Below are 17,526 nucleotides of genomic sequence, written 5' to 3' on the forward strand. Positions count from 1 at the left end.
ACACTTCAGTCACTTAAACCTAAGAAAAAGTAGTCAGCAAGCTGTAGCTTCAGTGTTTATAGCAATGAGAACTATACACATACCAGCAGTCTTCTACAGCTCTGGATATGTCCCAAAGCTATGGAAATGTACACAAACATTACAATATAGCTTATCAACACAGTGCCAATATCGCTGTTGCTTTCACGATTTATTTCATCTTCAATACTCCGTTCCGAAGAAAATGATATAGTTAAGTTTGGATTATCATAGTTCTTCAAAAAGTTAATAAACCTAAAAAAAAAAAATAAAGAGTCAATCACACTTTAAAGGATAAAACATCTTGTATTAGAAATATTTGGAAGTTTAGATTTAAATCATCTGTATGGTACAAGAGTGCACCATGGCCAGACAATACGTAGAGGGACATTCCTCATTTTTAAGAGTGGTGCTGACTACACACCCCCCTAGAATTCTACTCTAAGCACTAGCAATACACTATGCTCAAATACCTTCCATGTTCTCTCCAGAATTTGAGGACAACCAGATTATCTTGCATAAGCATAAATATTTCAAAGCATAAGTGCAGTTCTCCTCAAAGCTAGACTTAGATGTACACAAATGAAGTATGACTGCAGCTTGCTTGCAGTACTTGAACAATTTATTAGCCCTTATTTCAGTTCCCCTAACTGAAGAGAGGTGCTTGTGACACTAGTGATACTTGTATTTAGTCTCAGACTTTTTAGTACAGCAGTTTGTATCCAAATTGTTAGCCAGCACAGCTGGCCCGTGTAAGCCAACATCACCTCTTCAAGACTGTGAACGGGATGAAAGCTTTAGGTGCTCATCTGGAAGACCTCCGTAAAAATTACAGTTTAAGAATTACAGGATAATGCTGGACCTTTCCACTGGTGGTAATGGTACAGTAGATTGAAGAGTCTACGTGTGTAGTTCTAGCCAAAGTGAACTATACAAAATCCTTTCTAAAGTTACTTATCAGCAAGTACTACTGGACTAGATGGTCACTAACAAGACTAGAACCTATCTCCTCAAAGCAAAGTAGTATGCCTGATCAAGTGAAAGTCTTACGACCAGTCTAGTCTGTCCTTAACAGGTTTCGCTGCTTCCCAAAACATCCCTGTAGTTTTACTGAGAAACTGTCAGTGCAGTACAGGTGTTTTTCATGTATCTACATTTAAAGGTAGCTCTAAGTAATGTATGCATTTCAGAATACAGGAAAGCGTACTTACTCTTTTTCCCATGCCAAGGCTTTCATTAGCTTTCTTGAGTCATTGTAGTAGTTGTTGACAGGAAAAGTAATAACAAGAGCTGTAGCATTATTATAGTTATCATCTATAGAGTAGGAAAAAAGAATTGTCAGGCACTACAAAATGGAGCTTACATTCCAGTATAGGCAGATACAATTAAGTTTAAAATTAGTATTGTCCAAAGCAATCCCCTTCCCACAGTATCATTAAATGCAATCTGTTTAACAATACTGTGGTTTAACTTGGCAGGCACCTAAACACCACACAGCCATTCGCTCACTCTGCCCCCCCTGCAGTAGGATGGGGGAAGAGAATTGAGCAAAAAAACCCCAGAAAAATGTGAGTTGAGATAAATACAGTTTAACATAATGGCAGAGGAAAATAACAACAACAACAACAGAATATACAAGTGATCCATGATACAATTGCCCACCACCCGCTGATTGATGGCCTGTCCCCAAACAGATATCACTGGTCCCCAGCCAACTTCCCCTAGTTTATATACTGAGCATTACATCATATGGTATGGAAAACCCCTTTGGCCACTTGGGGTCAGCTGTCCTGGCTGTGCCCCCCTCCCAGCTTCTTGTGCACCTGGCAGAGCAGGGGAAGCTGAAAAGTCCTTGACTGGTTGCTAAGCAGTGCTTAGCAACAACTAAACCATCATTGAGTTACCAACATTATTCTCACGTGAAATCCAAAACACAGCACTATGCCAACTACTAGGAATAAAATTTACTCTATCCCAGCTGAAACCAGGACATCTATCTAATCAAATTATGCTTGATTGGATAGATTGCTTCAACAAAATTCTGGCTTCAGAATTACTATGAAAGGGTTTCCTTTGTGAACACCTTGATCTATTCTTAACCGGTTTGTCAGATCAGTGACAAAACTTTAGTCTAACGCAAAAGCAAAATACATGCATACCCCAGCATGTCAACTTGAGATATTCTACATCTTTATCTAGTCTCCTCCTGCTTTAGCAGGCCCAAAGTAGACTGAACACTTCCATATTTGTCAGCAAGACAAGTCTGTTCCAGTAATAGACTACTCTGGAAGTGCCAAATGCAAGCAGTCTGCCTCCAGTCTCAGCACTTATCTACTGAAAAGTTATTTAAAATATCCTTACTTCCCAAAAGTTTAACAAAACTGGCGTGCATTTAAACGTGTGTTGAATGAGAATGCACCTTTAGTGCCAAAAGCAGCACACATGTATGTACTTTCAAGATTTAAACTGCAACACTTTTGCCACCTACCATCATACCCTCCCAACACCAGCCATGGAAATACAGGTCCACCAAATGTTCCTAAGCAGGGATCGTGAAGCAAGCTTGTGTCATTCAGTGATGCTGGAGCCCTAAAGAGATCACCAGAAATAACTGTTAGTTTCCGCTTAACAACTAAGGCACAGCACTCCAGGACAAAAAAAAAGTAAAAAGCTGTTGTATCATAACTGACTATCAACAGAGAAATGAGATAAGACTGCTAGTGATACATTGCCCTTGTGCTACGTTTGCTTTGAATTTAAATACAGTTTTAAAGGAGTCTTCCTTATAGCTTCTAAGACAAGGAGTGGCTTCTACCCAACTGAACTATAAACACTTCTGAGAAGTGTCTGAAACACAGTTAAGGTAAAAACAGAGCCAGTGTCTGCACCAAACCAAGCTTAACCTGAAACCTGATTAAAATGCACTTCCTGTTGAAGTACGAAGACTAAGAAACAGAAGCAATCTATACTAATCTGCAGTTCCACATAGTATTGCGAGTTTAAAAGGGGTAAGAAAAGGTTCAAGGGAGCAGGGAGAACTAGCTAGTTTTGTTTGCCAGCAAGACAAAGACCTCATTGGCCTACAGTTAGAAAAACATGCAATCATACTGCTTACCTAACACAGTACAAAAAGTGAGTGTGGTAGTCAGCATAGACAAAGAACTCATCCCCAATAGTGTGATCTAGTACAGAATGACTGTTCTGAAAGTAGTTGAGTACGCTCAGTATAGTGCAGTTGTTGTTGTAGGGAGCAAGAGGAGCCAGGCAAATGTCTTTCAGCATTACAGTCTCATTGTCAAAAGAGGCAGTTATGTTGACAATAGCATCCTGCAAATCCAGCACCTTGAAAAAAACAAACCAGACCATAGTTTAAAAGCAGCACAAGAAAACATTTCCCTTGCAAGACAGGACTTAAGTGCATGCTATATTTCTCTAAGTTTCCAAAGGCAGGGGCACACATCAGTAGAAGCACACGACTAAATCTCACTCTTTCTGTGTTCACACCAAGAACACTTACTGGGACTTAGCCTGCCAGTCTACCTCTAACAGAAGAGGTCAAAAGACAAGGTTTTCAGCAAAAAGCTTTTATAGTAAGACTATGGTTTTTTAATATGAGTATCTAGTGATTTTTTTTGACAGACACATAGCATTACAGATGGAAGCCAACTCCACATGGTTATACCTGTTAGGTATGTTTAGGTCTTTGCTCTGGGGAAGTTCCAATTACCTGATGGAGAATATCTTTGCTAAGTGGAGGCCCAAAAGGTACATCTGCTCCTGATGGGTAAGGCGAATAGGTGTCTGGATGTCTGTTTGGCGCTTGAATAATAAGTTGTTCAGTACGAAAGAAAGGCCCAAAGTGTGTGTCAAAGTACTCCTTCTCCTTGCGAGCCTGGCTGCTTGGGGCTGACCAGAGATCTACAGGGTTTGTAGTTGCTTTAACATATACAAAGCCTGAGCAGCACATTGCAATGAAGACCACAGAGAAAAGGATAACAGGACGTGGATTTCTGACACAGAAAGCTCCCCATGATGTGAATGTCATCCGTAGGCCATTCTCAAATCTTTCACCAAGCCTTTCACCACAGGTAATTTTCCCTGTAAGAGCAAAAAATAAACAGTAAATGTTTGAAAAGTTAGTTAATCAACATTTTCTTGAAGTCTACTAGGAGAGATGAAATTTTATTCTAGCTCTGTTTGTAGTAAACACCAGAAGCTATGTCTACACTGACAGTCAGACCCAGGGACCAATCCCTGATTGAGGTCAAGGGGGCAGAAACCATTTTGTACCTAACACTGCTCACTCTAATGCAAAGTTATCTTTGACAGCAGTAGGCACAGCAAATAAAGGCAGGAAGCAGCTAAAAGATACATAAATATTAAAATGAGCTACCTCCAACGAGTGACACAAATTAAACTACAGTGCTTTCATGGCTTGCTTTGAATGGATACATGGATGAGTCAGAGCATGATCAAATTGATTTTAGCATCATGTTGCCCCATTCACCCCCCAGCTACATAGCACCCCAGAACTTCCTATTAGCATAGCTAGACCCACAAACTGCAGCCAGGACTTTCAGCATCCAGCAAAATAGGGTTAAGTACTACTCTAAAGGAAGAGAGATACTGGCCAAAAGACTGAAATAAAGCCCTGTAAGAATGGGTTATATGGTGTAACAAAGATAAAAGTCCAGAGTCCATCCACAGGAAGGGGATGCACTTAAGCTGAGTTTCTAACAAATCTATTACTTTTATCCAAGACATACCATTGTCACGATGGGAATTCACAGAAAAGGCTATATTGCTGTCAATTGGTGTGTACTCTGAGACAAAGTGTCGCCTCCTGCAAGACAAAAAGCCATGTTACCCTGCTCCCCCAAAAAGGTATCTTTTGGGGCTTGTACAGTAAGAATAGAGTCCAATGCTAGTAATGAATTTCATATTTGACTGCTCCAGAATCTACAGGCACCATGTTCCCCTTATACCCATCCTCTCAAGAACAGCAATCTCTAGCTTCATGACCCTTTGGAACAACAACAGCTGTGTCAGCAGTCTTAATAAGCCTTTCCAGCTTGGATCAAACACATGTTCTTTACACATATTTAGAAGATGAGTAGCATTAACAGCACAGAGAATCTCTTTAAATTGATCATAACTTATAGTGATAACATTTGCAAGAGATTTTTACATTAGAAATATTTTACTTCATTAGTCAAAGTGTTTAAGTTACACCTACTTAGCCTGAAGAAAGGGGGAAGTGAGGGAAAAGGAAAGTAAGGTGCTTCCTGTCCTGAAGACAGGCAAGTTATAGCACAGAACACTTATGATAGACCTATATTGCTTATACTCATTCCAGATACCCAGAGCAGGAGAGAAGTTCAATAGCCTCCTCATGGTAATCTAATCAAACCTCCAATTATGGCAGGGTATTTTGGGCTATGAACCAGACATCTCAACCAGCCTTACCCTTTCATGTAGTTTACTATGCACGTTGCCCAGTAAGATAAGGCTGCTGAGCATGTCGTGAGTTTGTTGTACCCACTATCCTTTTCCACACAGATCTAATTCTTATTATACAGCAATTTCAGATTCTCAGTCATAACTGAACAATATTAAAGTTGCATGGAGAAGTACCACCATACTTAAGAATATTAGATAGTGGAAGCCTCTGGAAAACGCTTTTAAGTAGTATGAATGCTCCAGATTCCTAGCACACCCACACCAAAGCATTTCAGCTACAGTTACTTGTGCACTTTACTAGCGAGTCTTGCATAGCACAGAAAAGCTGGCTTGCTGCCCCTTACTTTACAAAATGCTGTAATTACTGGAAGCTCACCTTTTGTTTAGCGTTTTTCAAAACAGGAGACTGAGGAAAAGCATTAATGACTTAATTTGTAATAGGGCAGCGATTGTTCTGTTACAAGTATTAGTCTGCAGGAAAACTATGTTATGATTGCATGTTGCTACCAATTCTAGGTCTTGCTCTCTCCCACTGATCCTGAATTGAGTTCCTACAATCCCATTATCTTTAAGTGAAACTTTTAGTGACTCTTTTCCCCTCAGCCACATCTCCTGACAAAGTATTTAACAACAGCCAGACGTAAAAGAAGCTTTAATGAAACACCACATGTGGTAAACAGGCCTCTCCATCACTGGAATTTTCCAGCTCATTCCAATTACAATTTAAGGAACAGGTGTTTTGAGGAAGACACCAGGATTGCATTTTTACTTAGTCACATGTGTTCTCCAGGATATTAGTTTGTTAGTGTACTGACCTAGTCTTAAGCACTGTAAAAGCCTACAGCTTCTAGAAGTTTGACATTTGAGTATGAAGGTAGTGCTCTGGTATCTTAATGCATACCATCCAAGAAGAGACGCAGCTGAACTGAGACTTTACCACACAGGCTTAATAACAATAAGATGAAGCAGACACATGCATTTCCCCAGACTTTTACATACTTATGTTTTTTCCTATGCAAGTTGTAGATTTGTCTATTTGATCCTGTAGCTAGAGATGCTATGAGAGTTGCACATCAACTAAACCAACTTCTGCACTCACTTTCTATTACACAGTTTTAGGTGTTAGAATGCTCCCTGTAAGTATAAGCATCTGCCACAGAACATGACTTTTGGCTGGATGAAGTAGAGACATAAGCATCCTGTCCTAGGCAAAGGAAGTTTTCAGAAAAGCGGCAAGCAACTTTCAGAGCTGAGCATTCTGAATTTTACCTGTAACACCAGACTCCAAAAACTAGTGCAAAAAATATGAGTAAAAATCCCATGTAGGAGATCCACATGATGACATAGACAGCATCCAAACCAAACAAAAGCCAAGGAGCAGGCAATGGAGGGGGTTGAGGTTTTGGACCACAGACAATTGAACAGTCCTGACAGCTGCATGGTCCTGTCAAATCATCCACAGACTCATTGCAGCCTTTGGTAGCATTGTTCATAGGATTCATTCCATGGACAGGAACATCTATGACAAATCACAAGTTGCAGAGCCAGCTTACTACCAGGTAAAAATTCAGACCTTCACAACTCAACTTTCCCCATTAAATGAGTTAACCCTTGACATGAAAGCCCCTAGCCTCAATGTAGAGTAACTCCTCTTGGTCTTACAGCTGAAGAAGCCACTGCTTTTTTCCACAGCAGGTACCGACTATTTACAGTTGTCCACTAAGGAACTGACTACTCATGTTTTGGAACACTTCAGTCTGTAAAGCTAATAAGCACATACTTCTGTCATCCCCTTCATCAGATTGTGAAATGTGTAACAATTTCCTTACAAAGAAATCCTAAAGGGTACTGCCTTAGTTTCCCAAGGAATACAAGCTATCCAGTGGCCTAAGCTCAGTCTATCCCTTAAGGAGTTGAGATATCTATACAGCAAGAAGCTGCATACAAAGCAAGTGCAAAGTATGACTTCCAAGCAGAAATCAAGAAAGATAATTGGTTTATCTTGCATAGCTTGGAAAGCCTCTGACTGCAGACATTCATTGCTGGGCAGCTGTTTAACAAATCTGTATACTAGCTATAGCACACAGCCTTTGACAGAAGCTTCAAAGGCAAGGACTATCTAGTTTCTTACCTGAAAAGATAGGAATTATACTGAAAGGAGTTTGTCCATTGTCTTTACTAAACATATACTCAATCCAGTTGGTCGCATTGCAGTCCTTGACATCCTTCCCACACAGCAGCCCCAGTGCTTTAACATTACTTGATGGAGCCTCCACATCTTTGCAGGCATTATACATTGCTAAGAAGAGTGCATGAAGACAGAAAAGTCATTAAAACAATGTTATTATTTGAGTGAGCATTCCAAGTATTTCCAATAATTAAAGACTCCCCAAGTTCAAAGAACATGCTTGTAGCTTTCAAGAGGAAACATCTCAAGACACTGAAATAATGCTTTCAGTCATATTTACAGTATTCAAGGTTGCAATGCTTTGTTACAGCTATCTTACTCTGAGTAGGCCACCTGAATCTGCATTACACTAGAACCTACTTTACTGTTTGAGAGGGAACAGTACTTAGTATAAAATTTCTTTCAGGGAAAGTTACGACAAATATTTAAGGTACTTTTAACCTGTAGGCCATATACATCTCAACTTGATTAAAGGTTACTGCACAAAATATACAAAGACTGAATCAATGCTTCAAGCTTGCTATAAAACCAAAATTAACCCAAATTTGTTTGTTCTTAGAAAAAAAATCTTTGGATTTGACAAAGGACTAGAACAGTCCATTTCAAGAGGCGTGCCTCTTAGAGAACCATTGTAGTGCACTGCGTACAAACTTTACAATCATATTTGCCAGACAGTTCCAATATCAGGTAGGCTTTGGACATTCAGTACTTGGCAACAACTTTGTTTTTCTTAAGCTAAAATCAGAGTTATCAGCTCTTAACCATTTGTATAGATGTCCAGTCTCAGCTGAGTCTTCAAAACCACCGTTATTAACAGTGTCAGCATAATGTCTCCTACCCAGGCAGAAGTTAGTGTTCCAGCAGTTTCAAGGTGGACCTACTGGTACCTATTTGATGCCTCAAACTTCAAAAAACAGTCAAAAGAGATGTTTCCCCCTCCCAGTTCTTCCTGAGAAAGCACTGGTCTTGTTACCTTGACAAAAGCCTAGGTAAATTAACACACTGTGTACTCACCATTTGCAAAGCGTTCTCCAATAAAGTACTGCAGCTCTGTAATGCTGCTTTTGTTCTCTTTTGAAATTGGATCGTAATAAGGTATAGTGCTTGTAACATTCAAAAAGTCAGACTGATTTGGACTGCAAGTCAATTCACAGAAGAGATTTATCAAGTTGTAAAAACACGATGGACATCTGGGTAGGAAAGTCAATGAAGAGCAATCAGGCTAAAAGGTAAAGATGCAAGGCATATCTGATTTGACCTACACAGCAAGTGTAAACATTCTGCTCAGAGTGACAGAACAAAATATTTAAATTCTTCAAGTTTTTAATTAGCAATACAACATTAGTTGGTGCTTAAAATTGCTTAATACTCAGCAGTAGCATCAACATTGTACACTAGCAAAACTGCCTACCTTAAATAGCAGATACAAGCAGAATTTGAAGGAGAATTTAACTGCCGCTAGCAGGAAGATTTCTGTTAGAACAAGATGACTGAACAGCGCTACATGTCACCCTCTTCTGAAGACTTCATTACAAATACAGTAGCTTGAGACAAACTAAGGTAATGTTTACTCTACCAACTAACTCAATCCAGACTGCAAGTAGCTGTTTCATGAAATTAAAGCCTCCTGATATGGATGAAGAAGCCTCTCCAAGAGCTTGCTCCAATAAGCCTTCAAATGAAATCACTGCTTTTTCTACAGTCTACTGGAAGAGTCTTAACGTGCTTTCTTTTATGTTACAAAGCTCTAGTTGCTTTGCTATTCATTAGCATACCTGGAGAGAAACTGCAGAGGCAGCTGCAAGTTGTTTTTCAAAGTCTGAAGCTGATGAACATCACAGCAAGTGCTAACATTGCCAAAGAATAAACCTGGACAGAGTTCCTTAAATAAAAACAATACTGAGGTCAGGGGGGAAGGAAGGAAAAGCATGTTTAAGACTTCAGAACCCATAACTACAATACGTTCTGCTTCAGCATATTTCATAATACAGTAGCTGTTGCTGTGGGAGATATATGGAAAAAAAAAAACCAACCAAAAATCAGTCTAGCCAAAGAGATTCTTTAGAGAATAGGGAGAAGAATCACTTCTTTTATTCAAGGCATCACTTCCTTTTTAAAAGCTCCTTCAGATGATCTTTAGTCACCAGGGTCTATATATAGAATGATAATGGTATTTGAGAGTCTATTAGTAAGAGGACAACACATGTTTATCCAAGTTGAAAGTATTCCTGCAGCTTATCCTCTAGTATACCTTCCGGAGAGCATCAGATTCTAAAGTCTCAAAAGGCAAACCACTAACCACAAAATCATTGATTACCTGGAAGAGCTATTTCATGTTCCATTTGTAGAACAAGCAAATGCATTTAATACAAGTATAACTGATAGTAACATACAAGAACTGTACATTAAGTCTTCAGAAACAGTACAAAATGGTAGTTAGCTCACCTACGTATTTAAGTCACTCCTGCCACCAGCCAAACCATTGTTTGTAGCTATTTCACACTTTAAAGCTGTGAACTACCATCTGCCAGAAGGCAAGTCTGGTAATATCATCCTATAATGTGCATCAAATCCACAAACTCTGTTTTGAGTTTGGTTTTGTTCGCTGTGACAGCTAAAGCCCAGATAAGGAAATACGGTCTCACAGGAGGCACAGCTAAGGAGCCTGAACTTTGTCCAAGTTTGCTCCATTTTAATGAGTGTCTGTTACTGCCTTCCTGTTTAAGGAAGGAATCAGGAATGATCATTTGATGGAAAAACATAGTTTAGTCTTGTCCTTTAGAGATCAGAAGGGCATAACTGCAGAATGTATTGTAGTTTGGAAGAGTCCTAAAAAAACCCCAGTCTGAACACAGAGTGCTCAAACCAATGAGGAAAACATGCAGGAAAGCAAACTGATCCTATATTCAAGGTTATGTTTGTGAAAGCCTGTAATCACATCTCTAAACAGAAACTGAGGTATATTACCTTCACACAGCTGGGGCTACGAGCTATACCCGAGAAATCAAGAGATAATCTGTCCACTTTCTCATCAAGTTAGGACAAGAAAGCTAAAGGTCATCGTGCAGGTGCAACAGAACCCAATACAGGACTCTCAAGTGTAGGAGAAGTTTTTTTGCAGCAGACCTCCAAAAGAAGCTCACCTGCATCAAGTCATAGCCATCCTCTGGTAGTGGTATTGGTGGTCCATCATATGCACAGTTGTATCTCTTGTCTCCAGAAGCAACTCCACATTCCCCATACCAGACACACAATTGTGGAAGTACCTAATCAACACGAGAAAACTAATTAACTCAAGGAATAGTTGCCAAATTCCTCAGCTCTTGTAGGGTTTATATGCTACCACACCAAGTCATTCACAATCCAGATTAGATAACTTCCTGACAATTTAAACATCAGCATATACTATATAAAACACCCGTTAACAAAAAGCATGTGGTTTTGACACAGTGCACATCACGCCCCATACCCAGCTCAGCTCCCCACCCTTACTTGCCCAGTCTAGAAACAGGAAGTGCAGTCTGTAGTTAAGACCAAAAAAAAGAAAAACCTAAATCAATACTTGAAAAGCATCTGCAAATATTAAGGTCATGTAGGAAATAATTTGTTCATGCAAAACAATGCCTATGATTCGTACGCTAAACTGTCACTTTAGAGCACGTGAGTCAGTGTACATGGAGAGAAGCCTATTGTTTATATGCAATACTTTGGTTTCTCCTGCCACCTTCTTGCAAACTCAGTCACTTTCAGTGATAGATTGAGGAAGTAACAGCATAAACAGGATTCTGAAGCAGACCTTCACAGCTCTGCACTCACCATAGAATGCCATATATCGTCACAAACTCAAAGGATGCTCTTCATCACCACTTTCAAGCCTAAGCATGTGACATTTAAATGGGCTTACAGTGCTAAGTAAAAAGAAAAAAGTTTCAAATCTCATTGTAAAGATGTTTTGATTTAAGGGACTATTGAGAAATTCAGAAATCCATTATTTATTATATGCATAAAAGAAAGGAAATTGAAAAAGGACAGTGGCACCTTGCAAGCCTTGTATTTTTGTTCAGTGGTGCTGACACCAGACATCTGAAATGCTAAGCCAAAATATTTATTCTGAAAATTAAAACATTTAATGCAATAACAACTTATTTACAGCAAAAGCATTAAGATGGCTCCAAGGTTTTCCTATGCACCTGGGCTGCAAGCAGAAAGCAGACTGCACAAACATTTAATACACTTCTGCCAGCTCTGATCAGAAGTTTGCATGGTACAGTTCAAGAGATAGCTGACCTATTTTTAGCTCCTGAACAACATTGACCTATCATTTGTAGAAACACCATATGCTTACACTGCAAGGACAGACTGCTGTGCTTTGTGCTTGACCATGAATAATATTGTTTACCGACTAGAGAGGCCCCTGAAAGGCTGTATTCATTATACCCAAGAGCTACCCAGAATTACAATGCTTCCACAAGATTCATTTTTGTGCTGAACAACATGGACAGTTCTTCAGAAAGTACATCAGTAATTGTTTTGGTTTTTTATTTTTAAGTCAGGGACAATAACCATCACCAATTTACCCGACCCTGTTAGAATTGTTTTCCCTTTAACTTAACCTAAGCAACATGGCCCAATTCAAAGATACTCTCTATAAACTGACTTTTGGACCTGGCTTAAGCACCACTCATCCAGATCACTATTTCATTTGTCTATTCTAGCATTCCTTCTAGCTAAATCTGTAATAAGCCTCTAAGTATCACCATATTCTCACATGCAAGTTGGAAAACATCCCTTAAGATTGCACTTGCAAGCACTGAATGTTTAACAACAGCATAAGCCCAAAAGTTATATTCCCATAACTTGGGAGACTATTTACAGAAACTACATTGTGTATTTGTTCATGCATCAAATTAATCTAAGAAGTCAACGCTTCTTTGATTCAAGTTTGGAAGTCGCTATCTTCACCTCTGCTTCCTCATACATGCATACCCCAGTTTTAACAGCAAACAATCTGCTAGCGGGGAAGGAAGATGGCTTAGCGTTTGTATGTACAAGTGTCAGAAGTGAATCAGTCACCTCTTTGAGAGGAAGTATGGATTCAGTGCTATTCTTGCAAAAGGGCTAAGAATTCTGAGCTGCTTACTACTGCCCATGAGAACAGAATTAGGTATTTCTTCAATATCAGGCTGGCTTCCATGTTTAGTCTAGAATGGTTTGTAATCATACTTTCTATGAACACTTTCCAAAAAAACCAACTTCTATGCTTCATTAAGTCTTGTTTTCTAACACTTCTTAATTTTTAAAGCCCACAAATTTTTCAACCCACTCTTTTCAGAAAGACACATCTTATTCCAGAGCAGAAAGTGTGGTAAAACTGGCCACCCAGTTGCCAATTACAAAAATCCCCCAACTTATCAGGGCACTTGTAACATAGAAAAACTTAAAGTAAATTTCAGCTACCACATCAGGCTGACTGATAGTTCTTGCGTTTTAAAAATGTTATCTGTATTTCAAGGTAACACTTCCTTGGTTATAACTACACAGATACAAAATCAAATACAAGCTGTTATTATGTCTATAAATTTACCTACAAGGCTTTTTGCCATAGTTCTCAGGACAGAACATAAAGCAACTTACTTGCACATGACACTTAGTCATGCACCAAGAAGTATTCAGCTAAACACACAAGAAAATACAGCAAGATGAGGTCTTTTGGCCTGGTGTTAGTTTACACTTGTAATTTGAATGAAGAATTTAGAACCGTATTACTGAAGTTCCACATCTATAAAACCTACAATGGAAAAGCTAACATGTTTATCCCTCAAACTTTCAGCATGTTTAGAAAAGCTGAACAGATCAGTTACTTTTAAGTACTAGAAGAGCAGTTAGACCTAGAACTGCAAATCTGAATACTCTATTTCAGTGTTAACACCAAGAACTCAATTTCAGAGACAATCTAAGATTAGGTATTTATGCCCTGACCTAGCAGGATCTCACTAATAGGAGTCTGAATTTGTTCCCTGAACCGGTAGGCTTTGGCGAGCCTTGATTTACAGTGGTTGAAACCAAGTCAATAAGCCTGAAAACCACCAAATCATTCAAAGTCAGCAGCCTAAAGTCACCAACATAGCTCCTGGACATTAACAAGTCAATAGCGTGCCCATCACTGAGTCAGCCACAAAATATGGGAGAGGGCTGGTCTCCTAGGGTTCAGACAGTACTCAGGGATACTGCAAGTAACTCAGTAACTACCCTGTTCCCACTGATAAGATATAGCTGGAAGTTCTTCCCTCAAAAACCCTCTAGTAAAAGCTAGAGTAAGTTACAGAGTAAGACAAGCACTTTGCTCTTTCCATTCTTTCAGAAGAACATTCCTACACTGGTAGGAAGAGATAGGGATGAGTAAGTGTGGTTGTAAATAAGTTGTAGTTAAAGCTACTGCTTGCAGTGTGAGACTTTCAAGTCACTTAAGATTTAGGTGAACAATCATCTTTCTTCAATGGGTGAAAGCCCTCCTAGCCCCCAAATTAATCGAGAAATGCTGTGTTGAACCCAACTGCCTTCTAAACAAGGCAAGAGACTCCACAAGACTAACACAGGGTTGGGGGGTTTTTTGTGTTTTTTTTTAAAGATCACATTACTAAGTGCTCCATATTTTAAATTGGATGTTCCTAAGTACTTTATCAAGCAATAGCAATGTAACCTTAGATTAAGGCTGTTCTCCTCCTGCCCCAGCACAACTTAGAAATCTGGCAGTACACTAACCTTCAGTACCTCAGAGTTCAGAAAAGCGTATTCCTACTTCTGGGAGACATACTCTGTTTCAAGAAAAATTTCACTTCAGGTCAGAGCTCCGGGAGCCCTAATAAATAACTTGCACATGAGCAAGCATGACTATTTCATGACTATTAGCATTCTACAAAGGTTCTGTTACAGCTTTCTGGTTCCCAGGCATTATCATTTGTTTGTAATAAAACTAGTGTCCCAACAGGTCATAAACACGTTTACTTCAGTCCAAGTTTCTTCAACTGCATGTTGAAATAAATCAATAACCTTCAATGCTTCCAGCAACGTTAGCCATCACCAACAATGAATATGTAGCTGTTCAGCAGACAGAGAACAATGATGACATTGTATACGGAAACAGCAACTATTTGTAGTCTTGCAAATACCAGATGACAAGCGAACATTGTTTGGCTCTCCAAATTAAGATTACTAATGTATGGAAAAGGCAACAGCATCAGATACAGCTGTTTTCCCTTCCTTCATCTAGGATGGCACATCTGGGATCTTGTAAGGCAAAAAGAAAGACTCCAGGAAACAGCATATTCTTCCCCTCCCCCCCTTAATATCTAGGCCACATCACACTTAAGAGCTGATATTGCCCACTAGGTTGAAAAACTGAATTCTAGGGAAACACAATACCACATTACCCTTAATAAATGGCAAGACTGGTTTATGGAAACAGGGGACCAGGTCAAGTTTGCAGATCTGCCCCACAAGTTGTGCACTAACTCACAGCCCTCCCTTATGAGAAGAGGAGGTCCATGGACTACAGGAAATTTCGCAGGTTTAATTCTTACTCTGACTTTGTCTCTTTCAGTAACTTAGTCAGACAGCCAGTTCAGAGACAAGCTCTCTCTGCCAAGCTCCTCTCGTCCCTTTGCTCATAGGTAAGGGACTGTTCCCTTTCAGACAGAAAATTCATGAGCTACTCCTGGTCAGGCAAAGCAAGCCCCAGTTTTGGAGTTCACTTCACTTCATATGTCACAGGAAAGTCAAGGTCAAGTAGGAAGAGAAAGTTGCAATAATGGTAATAGTTCAGTATCTGTGGGAGCAAGTTGGTGTTAGCTGACAATGATTTATCGGGAAAATACACACAGCATGCGTGATCAGAAAGCACAGGGCCCCTAACTAGGAACTGACTGCAGCTAAGGCCATCTGCACCAAAACACCTCTGATGCCCTTCAGGGGAATAGCAATAGTACTGCACAACACTTAGATTGTTTTGTCTACTGCCCAAAGTACTATTCAGGTCTCCCAGCCATTCCTTTCAGTCACCTCTCCCCTTCTAAGGCAGCTTCCTCACTTTTCATCAGAAAGACTATGAACAAGTCACTCCTGATTTTCCAGGAAGTAACTTTAGTGGTTACTGTCTTATTCAGAAGCTACGAGGCCAGCTGCTCCAAAGAGGCATTTCAGAACTTAGTGCCCAAGGTCAGGTAACAGCGCACTGGAGGCCACTTGGCAAGTTTGGGACAGAGCAGCACCTGCCATTAACATCTTCCCGTAGGATTTCAGAAACTCAAATATATCCTACAGCTTGGGATCCCAGTTGCTGATAGGAAACCTGTGTCCAGCCTTACTTAGCCACTAATTTGACAGCCCGTGTTTTAGTATAATTATACAAGGATCAACTGAAACAGCTGCCATTAAGCCCACAAGATGCCATCCAGCACATCAGGATGCTCATAAGAGAACAAGAAAAGTTTGAAGACTTCATCCTCCTGTTAAGTCCACATGACTAAAGGACCCAAGATTTTCAATGTAGTTCTTTGATGGTATTAATGGGAAGTTAACTAACACCTAGTAACGGGTTTTCTGGCACAAGTCTTGTACCATCCACTGCTCAGAGTAAAAGACACATTCTATACAGACTGAACACTTCCAAGTCCACTGTGAAAGAGTAAGTAATGGAAGGATTGCTAAATGTGACTCTAGTCCACTGACTTCTTTAAAAAGAAGAAAGTTGACATACGGCACTTCAGTTTACACACACTACAACCGAAAGCATGAAAACATTACCCTACCAGTATATTTGAGGGAGATAAACAAGTTCACCTTCATAAAGCTTCTCTTCTGCAAGCATCTAAGGCTATATAGGCTCAGTCTAACTGAAGGGACAGCTTCTCTTTGAAAGATACCAAGGTCCACTTTGCGGAGTGTTAGGCTGTAGACAGGAGTTAATGGCAAAAAAAAAAAAATCAAATTTTGCATTCTTACATTACAAATCTGAAACCTGCATGGTTAAAGTCCTTTTGCAATGTTTACTTCTTATGGACCACAAAGCCACGTCTTCTACAAGGATCCCCTGAACCGTAGGGAAACTTGTTTCAAGCTCCTCTAGCTCAGTACCTGAGCCTTCTGTCACCTAAAGAAAAGTATCTTGTAATTTCCTTACAAGCCTAGGACACACCCCATTGCTACAAGATGGTATCTGTCTCCAAAAACATTACATAAAGGAGTGCTGGTAAGGTGTGAAGTCCATTACCTACCCACCTGGAGATCATGAGTCATTACTAAATAATCAGCTTCTCCAGTGGCAATGGAAGAATGAACTCCTGCTTTTCTGTTCAAGCTCTTTAAAGATTGTTTGAAGCAGATACAAGAGCAAGAGAACCTCAGCACACACACACAGGATGACAAACTCGTGAGTTTAAAGAGGGCTAAGCATAAAACTTGACCTAGAAAGAAGTATGCTTCCAAATCGGGGGGGGAATCCACTAGGGCTCACAAGACACTCCTTGTTTCTCCTGTGGAATGCGGAGTATCTCACTCCTGACTTGGACTACAGCATAAACAAAAGGTGACTGAGAAGAGAGGAGTAGAAGGTTTTACACTATTTTCTCCTAAAGTATCAAGAAGTCCAGCTTATTCTAGCCCTTAGTTTTAAGGAGACATGTAGTCTTAATACTGGCACATCAACAAACAGCAGATCTTACGACCCGCAGCCTGTTACTTCCAGGAAGCTGTCACCTAGCCTAAGAAACCCTCGCAAGCAAGCCGCACCAGGCGCTGAGGACATCTGCAAGCCTCTGCACGAACATGTGACCGCACGGCCACTCACATGCACCGGGCATTGC

General features: G+C 39.9%; 1 protein-coding gene across 1 annotated transcript in view; it reads right to left on the reverse strand.

Moving 5' to 3' along the window:
* Positions 1-17,526, reverse strand: part of NPC1 (NPC intracellular cholesterol transporter 1) — a 38,931-nt gene that overhangs the window by 10,281 nt on the left and 11,124 nt on the right. Inside the window, exons 2-12 of the mRNA XM_009647669.2 lie at positions 10,810-10,932; positions 9,442-9,548; positions 8,681-8,856; positions 7,610-7,777; positions 6,748-6,997; positions 4,785-4,861; positions 3,746-4,116; positions 3,134-3,360; positions 2,507-2,607; positions 1,230-1,332; positions 84-273 (exon numbers count right to left, since the gene is read on the reverse strand). Of these exons, the coding sequence (XP_009645964.1) occupies positions 84-273; positions 1,230-1,332; positions 2,507-2,607; positions 3,134-3,360; positions 3,746-4,116; positions 4,785-4,861; positions 6,748-6,997; positions 7,610-7,777; positions 8,681-8,856; positions 9,442-9,548; positions 10,810-10,932 (1,893 nt within the window). The remainder of the gene's footprint in view (positions 1-83; positions 274-1,229; positions 1,333-2,506; positions 2,608-3,133; positions 3,361-3,745; positions 4,117-4,784; positions 4,862-6,747; positions 6,998-7,609; positions 7,778-8,680; positions 8,857-9,441; positions 9,549-10,809; positions 10,933-17,526) is intronic.

Source organism: Egretta garzetta, unplaced genomic scaffold (genome assembly GCF_000687185.1).
Source record: "Egretta garzetta isolate BGI_Z169 unplaced genomic scaffold, ASM68718v1 scaffold229, whole genome shotgun sequence".
Taxonomy (NCBI): Eukaryota; Metazoa; Chordata; class Aves; order Pelecaniformes; family Ardeidae; genus Egretta; species Egretta garzetta.